Source organism: Erigeron canadensis, chromosome 8 (assembly GCF_010389155.1).
Source record: "Erigeron canadensis isolate Cc75 chromosome 8, C_canadensis_v1, whole genome shotgun sequence".
In the NCBI taxonomy this organism is placed as follows: domain Eukaryota; kingdom Viridiplantae; phylum Streptophyta; class Magnoliopsida; order Asterales; family Asteraceae; genus Erigeron; species Erigeron canadensis.
Window position 1 is genome coordinate 46,867,725 of NC_057768.1, and position 7,771 is coordinate 46,875,495.

The window sequence follows — 7,771 nt, forward strand, 5'->3', positions numbered from 1 at the left end:
CCCCAAAAAAGGTCAACCTAAAATGGTGTGAAACTTCAGACCTTAATATCCCCACCCCCCCAAAAAAAAAAGGTCAACCTAAGATAGTAGTGAAACTTCAGCAGCCGCTAGTCAAGGTCGTTTCATTGCAAGACGACTGGTGAAATCACGATTAGTTTCACCTAAACAAAGACCCATAGTTCGGCATGGAACTCTGAGACAGGTCATCCATTTTGCAGAAGAAATAATACGTGATAACCCATGAACACTATCAAATATATTGCGGCCTTGTGGGCCAGCCAAAGAGATATATATACCTCATATTCAATGCTAATCAAATTGGCAAAAATAGTTAAATCCTTAAATTATTATATAATATATATATATATATGTTTAACCTATCTAAAATAAAAATTAAAAAAAAAAAAAAAAAAGCCAAATACCAATCCAACTGAACAAAGGGAAACCCAGATTTTCAAAGTTCAAACACCATACGCAAACTGACATATATTGAGTTTGAAATTTTAATGTCACCAAAAACTTCTGCTGCCTTGCCAAATAGAACTAACTCTGCAAACAAAAGGCCAATGTAACAGTAAATTCAACTTAATCAAACATCAGAACCTGGAAAGAATCAGAAGTCCTACCCGAGCAACAATTGTAGCATTAGCCAGCTGACTTAAGCCTTGGACTGGAGACTAGATATTGTAGTCCTTAATATCTGATCTCCAACTATCGATCTCAACTTCTTAATGAACTCTTCCCGACTAGTTTTCTTTCCCTACAATATCACCAACATAAGTAAGAAAAAACTTCCAAACACGACACAATTTGACACAAATGATGTCCTGACATACCCTAAGAGATTCATAGTAGATATGCACTAGCTTCAAATCATCTGGAGCTACTTTATCTGATATAGCTTCCAACAGCTTTGAAAAAGACATCCACGGAGACTTAGGACCCCTGGAGGTGCTCGATCCAACACTAGGGACCTTTTGCACAGACATGCCATTCGGACATTCGTATTGAGGGCTGCTAGTCCCCTAAAAAAATGAAGAGAGTAAATTCAACAGAAAAAGCTAAACACTCAAAATATCATCTACAACTTATGGATTGTCAAAAGAGTGAATAATCTTCCTGATCTAAAGGAATGAACTCACCGTTTTACTAGGAGAGGAATCCATCTGCAAGGGTCCGTGGGGATCGTGGGTTGTTACCCTTGATGACAAGTCAACCCTACTTGCCTCTATAATTGGAATTCCTGCATTATCAAAAATACAATTATAGACAACAATAGTGGGGTCTTATTCCTTTCATAGGATACTAGAGTTGTTAGTCCTGTTATATCATCATACAGGTTTGTTGGGAATTATCCTATAGCTGAATGTAACTCAGCTCCATTTCTTTAACTGTGAATACTGTACTCCCTCTCCTTCGAATCTCCAATACTCTCTTTCTTGAGCAGCGCCATAACTTATACAAGTAGTATGCATCCCTTTCTTTCCCAACAATCTTTAACCTTTCTGCTTTACACTCATTGTTCTCTATCTAAACCTGAACCCACTCCTATGTTTTTCTAATTCTATTTAGACTCTTCAAGATGTGATTATAAAGAAAGTACTTCACTCAAGCCTTTGGAGAATATATTTTTCAATAAGATGAGAACAGAAAAAAATCTATAAACAACTACCTTCTTCAACGTTTGGGGGTATCTTGAAAGATACTGCAAATTCAGGATGGATATGGGTATTCATGTTCATGTTCCAAATGATATAATGGTTGGGATTTTCAAGATTATCAACCGCACTGTCAAAGGACTCATCCCTTGGATAAAATTGTTTGGATCCAGGTATGACAACTTCCATGTTTCCCAATATCACACGGCATAACACCATGCATCTTACTCCATTTTCGTCAACATCACACACAGTAGCACTGTAACGGGAGCATTAAAGTATACTTTACATCAGATACAGAAAAACTAAAAAAAAGAAATAATGAAGTATCAGCTGCAAAAAATATAGAAAGTGAAACAAAAACCGTGTCTGCTGATAAATCCCATGACAACAAGACAGGAAAGTAAAATGTCGGCACCTTTTCATACGTTCATCATTCTCAGATTACCACTCACAAAACAGCACGAAACATAAGCGTATTCATACCTTTTGTGGGCAGAGTCGACAGCTGTAAGGTGGACTCCATACCCATACTGTCCAAGTTTTGGCCCATTATGTCCGAGCCCATAAATCACAGTGCTATATGGTGCATCTCTTGGAGACGCAAGCCAGGCATATCGCACATTCGCATTTCCACGAAGCTTTTGTGTGATTTCGATCTGCTTCTGAAAAAGATCTAACCTCGCTTCCATAATATTACCAGAGCATGCTTTAACATCGATTACATCAACCTTGTAGGCTGAATTGATTCCCTTCAGAAACATCATTCTGGCAGTTTCTAGGTCCACAGTCACAGTTTTGCAAAATGTTGATGATGCATCTTCATCACTCTGTTGAATTTTCTCAACAGATTGGTCAGCTTTTTCATCTAGTTCATTGCTAATATCATTTAAATTGTAATCATAATTAATTTTATGAACTTCCTGATCAACTTTGACCCTCTTAGCATTAGACTTTTGAACATAAGACTCATCCATGCATTCCACCAAATTATGATTACTTAGTCCATTTAGTTCGATCTCAACATGCAACTTAATTTCAGGAGTCACACAAGACTCCAACTCGACAAGTTCTATATCTTTCAGTGCGCCAGACTTATTGCATTGATGACTTTCATAACTAGAATATAATTCAGGGAAAAAGCAGCTACCTGTGTCATCAATCCATGCTATAGGTTTCTGTACACCAGTTTTTAAATCTAGTTCAGTCATATGTAAGATATTTAAGATTAAATGATTCCCATTATGATTCACTTCAATCGATGTCTTCTTCGCCAAAAAGCCGTCTTTAACCAGGTCAATGAAATCTTGGGAGAAATCATTCCATCGACCATCTTGAGAATAGAGCAAGCGTTGAGGTAGTCCACTTTTCATAAAATTTGAGTAGTTTTTGAGTAAAGTTTTCCTAGAGGAAAAGCAACACTTGGCCTTGCAGCTTTCATCTCTTTTTCTCTTTCCAGACTTGTTTAATACTGAATTAAGGCTGGGTTTCGCAGCCAAAGCCCTATTGCTAATTCTAACTATTTGAGATGCTCGTTTCCTCTTTGAATCAACTATAACCCTATTACCACCTTCCAACACCTTAACCCACTTTGATGCCATTATCTACAAAGCTAACTATATTTACACAAGTAAACCTAAAAATCAACTATCTGGGATAAAGTAAAATACATAAAACGAGGATTTAAGGAAATTGCAAGTCCTGCATAGAAAAAAAACGATCAGTTTGTGCTGAATACAATGAGCTAATCAACTGTATACAAACTTATGTAAGTCTCAAACATGTCACAGAATTAAAGATCTAAGCACAACAGATGTTGTAATAATAGATAGGACCAAAAATAAGACAGCTAAAATGTATTGCTCATTAATTTAGGTATAGAATGAAAATGTGTTTGGTCCCTTTCCTATTCTTTCACTAAAGTAAAACTTTTGAAAATCTCAATCTTCCAATTCTGGACAAAGAATAATGTTTCTACAGAGCAGCCAACATTAGATACATTGTGGTTCATTAATCTGAAGTGACAAGTAGAAAACATAGAACGCCAAAAAAAATTCACTGCCCTGATAATATCAACTTCTCAATATCGAAAAAAAATTATAATAAGTGCTACCAGCATTTCATATCATAGATATTGATACGCCCAATAAGAAAATGGCCTTTAACTTTTGTCTCTTATATTTAAAGATTCTACATGTATATTGCTAGATCATTCCATCTTCAAAGGATACCTTATATGTAGTCAATTTCGGTGGTATACCAGCGGTATACCGGTGGTATTTCGGTTTTCGGTCCTCCACTGGTATACCGGTATAGATTTTTGTCCAAAATTTCGGTACCGAGATTTTCGGTGAAATTTACTGAAATCTCACCGAAATCGGTCAAATTTCGGTGGTATACTAGTTTTCTCAGATTTCTTTATTTTTTTATTAAATTATTTTTTTCCAAACTAAAAAACATCATACGAAACAGTAAAATTTTGAAGTATTAACACTAATCTATCGAAGATTGACACTTTTAAGCTTGAATTTGATATTTAGATTGAGTATTTACTTAATATAATTCCTATTTGTGTGTATAATTGCAATCTTTCTGGTATATATATAACTATGTATAATATTTTTCATAATATTAAGATCACCAAAATAACACTGAAATAACCAATATTTCAAATACCAGCGCTTGACCGAAACACCAAAATTTTGGTCCTTAACTACTTATGTGGCTTATTATAGAACCCAAAAGCTTAATTGAATTGAACAGCATGAGATTATCCAGCCTACTTATAGACAACAAGTGTCTCTAAGGTACCTAACATAATCTTTATGAAATTATGAAAAACCATTAGAATAACAACCTACTCCCCCTAATTATTACTTGAAATACCACTAGTGTAAACCTTACTAGAGATCTTTATCGCATACCCTTAGATGTAAGTGCAGGAGCAAGTCTTAGGCTACAAGGAACTCGATTCCGATATGAAAACAATGATAATGTTATCATTATTTTTCCATTCAGGTGATAAATTAATAAAATAATAAGAAATCGACCAAACCGGCTCACTTTCAAATGACAAGGGTCTCACCATGGTGCCTAACCGACGATTCCTTTTTCTAAGATTACTAATTTCTTTCAAATTTTTATTTTCAAAGAGCTACCCATAAACATCTGACAATACATTGATTGCTTGGATATGAAACTTCAGCGACATAGTCTCAATGATGCATTTTCACATCCTATAAGTGTTCTTTATTATTGGTATTATAAATGCAAAGAGCAAAAGTCAGATTTCAAGAACACATGTGAAATATTCAAAAAAAAAGAAAAGTGTAGATATCATAGTGTATACCATGATGAAAGCTCAAATGGAAGAAGATAGCAACAAGGGTATCTCGAATTAAAACCGTTACAAATCAGTACTCACTGTTCATACGTTTGTTAAAATTTTGCTTTACAAGTAAAAAAAAAGCTAAAAGCAGAAAACGTTGGAATTTTTGCAGAAACAAAAGAGGCATAAGAAAGTGGATCCTTCAAACGAAGATTCGATCGGCAAGATAGCAAAATTTTCACGTTACAAAATTCTAGAGTTCAATCAAATAACGTTTTTACTCGACAAGGGAACATAAAAAACATATGTGAGCAATCTCTAAAGAAGTAAAGATATAACATCTCTTTATGAATGATGAAAAACTTACTTTGTAATTGATTAACGATAAAAAAAATGTAACGCACGGGCAAACAAAATAAAGACAATGATGACTAGAAAATTTCTATAATAAGCAGAAGATAGCCAAACACAACACGAGAAGTACATACCATTTTTATAAACAGGATTCTTTTCGGCGTAATGTGGCCATTTCCCTTCCATGGTTAGAGGTCGACAAATTCCTATTCGTATCATATAGTATTTACAGCTGTATAAATAGTGCTACACTAAAACACAAACCACCCATCAGAACTTATCCAAAAAAAAGGCATATTTAATACTTAATAGAGCAACCATTTAACTTTGATAAACAATCTGTATATTATCCCTGACAAATAATTCAGGGTGCTTCATCTATATTGCCTATCACTATATCCATGCATAAACAATTAACAAAATTCACAAATTTTCATCTTCCAAATTTATCATATAACGATAAAAACGATAAACTTTTTTTTTGGCAAAACCGATTACTTTTTAAACGTCTTAGTTTCGCTATACAAAAAGGAATGGTGGCGCAGCTTAAGAAAAATCAGTTTGCCTTATATTTCTATGTAAATTACTAAGTCTGGATGGAAAATCAGTTTAAGAAAAAAAAATTAGTTTTTTAAAAACACATAAAAACAAAGTTTCTAATCAAATTAAGAGAAGAATTAAAGTAATTATAATCAAAACCAACTAATAAAAACTTCTTTCAACAGAAACTCTAAAAATAATAAATATGTTAGTTTACTATCAGATAATATATATTTTAACAAAATTCATCATATCAATTTCAGATAAAACATGATTCAGCAACGATCTGTTAAATATCCTAATTAAAATTAATAAAAGCAAAATTGATGATTATAATAATAATAATAATATATTTAAGTCGAATAAAAGGAACTTACCGATAATATAAAGAGAAAATAAAAAATAGGAAGAAATAATTGATGGATCGATAGTTAAATAAGTCGTCGGTTATGAAAAGAAAAAACGTTAGGGTTTGAAAATTGGGGGTGCGAGAATAAAACGTTAAAGATAACGACGTTAAAAAAAAAGAAGAATAGTATGTATGATTTTATTTATATGGTGTGGGGCCGCCGGGGGTTTGGGTTTTTGCTTGACGGTAAAGAAACGGATGGTTCAGATTTTTAGGGTTAGGGGGTAGATATGGAAAGGGAAAGCGATTTCAGGACGTTATAATATGAAATTAAAAAAATGGCCCATGCAGGTCTCGAACCTGCGACCTTCGCGTTATTAGCACGACGCTCTAACCAGCTGAGCTAATAGGCCTATTTATTCTAAAATTTCATAGCGTTACAAAAATAATATATGATTGGGTATGTGGCCTCAGTCAGTAGCTTGTGAACTCACTGACTTCCACTAAGTTTTGGTAATGTGTTTTTGCTATTGGATTTATTAATATCGAAACGAATTCATAAATTGGCTAGGTTCGTTAGAAAGTTATTACAGTATGAAGTAAGGTGATAATCTTAATGTCGAGTGTTACTATGTATGGTGTGCTTTTAGGAAACTAGTTAATGTTCTTTGATTTATCACGAATCTTTGGGTCTTGTTTTAAATTCCCACAAACGTCACCTACTTGCAATGTTTTAAATACCGGTAAATACCGGCCGGTAATACCGGTACCGGAGACCACACCGGTATTTTAAGTCCGGTATTTTCACTATTCAATACCGGCCGGTATTTTCCAGTATTACCATACCGGTATTTCCGGTATTTTCAAAAAATAAATTTTGATTTTTTAGAAAATTATTTTTATGATACTTTAATGTTATTTTTTGTTATTTGTGAACTTTAAAACCTATATTTTGATATGAAATACATATTTTGTATTATTTTTGAGTAATTATAATTGCATTTTGACTATTTTTGTTAAATTGTAACAAGTTTTGTAAGATTTTTACACAAAAAAAATATAATAAATTAAAAATAGTCGTACCGACCGGTATTTCCGGTATTACCGATAATACCAGTAATACCGAAAAATTTTTCCACGCCGGTATAACTAAAATACCGGTTTTTAAAACATTGTCTACTTGTATGTTCGAATTCACCTTATAAGGTGAAGTGACATGTCCAAAAGTCGACTCTTTCAAGTCTTTGACCTAATAAGATCTAGAAATTGGAAATTCGAATTCACCATGGATATATGTCAATGTCACATTGAACAAGTCTTGTAGAACATAAATGGCGTATTAGACTTCATTTTGATGGATGTGAAATTTAAAGTTTGGTTGGATGATGCATATGTATATACTATCTATATATATATCTATATTAAAAGAGTAATTCTCTTAGCCTTTTCAAGCCTTCTTCAAATCTAAAGTTATGTTAAAAAATTGCCAACTAAGATTTATCCTATGTGTCATCTCCAAACTTTTTTTATATATATTTATTT

General features: G+C 33.3%; 1 protein-coding gene and 1 non-coding gene across 2 annotated transcripts; both read right to left on the reverse strand.

Annotated features, from left to right (window-relative positions):
- Window positions 1-318: 318 nt before the first annotated feature.
- LOC122578090 (inactive poly [ADP-ribose] polymerase RCD1-like) lies at window positions 319-6,399 on the reverse strand. The gene is made up of 8 exons (XM_043749966.1): window positions 6,258-6,399; window positions 5,475-5,591; window positions 2,145-3,359; window positions 1,673-1,917; window positions 1,143-1,243; window positions 837-1,025; window positions 627-760; window positions 319-549 (listed from the first exon to the last, which is right to left on the reverse strand). Exons 3-7 carry the CDS (start codon window positions 3,257-3,259, stop codon window positions 659-661), a joined length of 1,752 nt encoding a protein of 583 aa, XP_043605901.1. The 5' UTR covers window positions 3,260-3,359; window positions 5,475-5,591; window positions 6,258-6,399; the 3' UTR covers window positions 319-549; window positions 627-658.
- Window positions 6,400-6,568: 169 nt separating this feature from the next.
- TRNAI-AAU lies at window positions 6,569-6,642 on the reverse strand. The gene has a single exon. It is a non-coding gene; the product is annotated as a tRNA-Ile (tRNA).
- Window positions 6,643-7,771: the final 1,129 nt, after the last annotated feature.

What these genes read in the sequence shown, in the direction of transcription:
- LOC122578090 (XM_043749966.1), bottom strand. Translation starts at nt 3,259, where the DNA reads ATGGCATCAAAGTGGGTTAAGGTGTTGGAAGGTGGTAATAGGGTTATA. An exon ending in ACCCCCAAACGTTGAAGAAG is followed by an intron (nt 1,244 to 1,672) that starts GTAGTTGTTTAT and finishes TTGATAATGCAG; the next exon opens with GAATTCCAATTATAGAGGCA. An exon ending in TCTACTATGAATCTCTTAGG is followed by an intron (nt 761 to 836) that starts GTATGTCAGGAC and finishes GTGATATTGTAG; the next exon opens with GGAAAGAAAACTAGTCGGGA.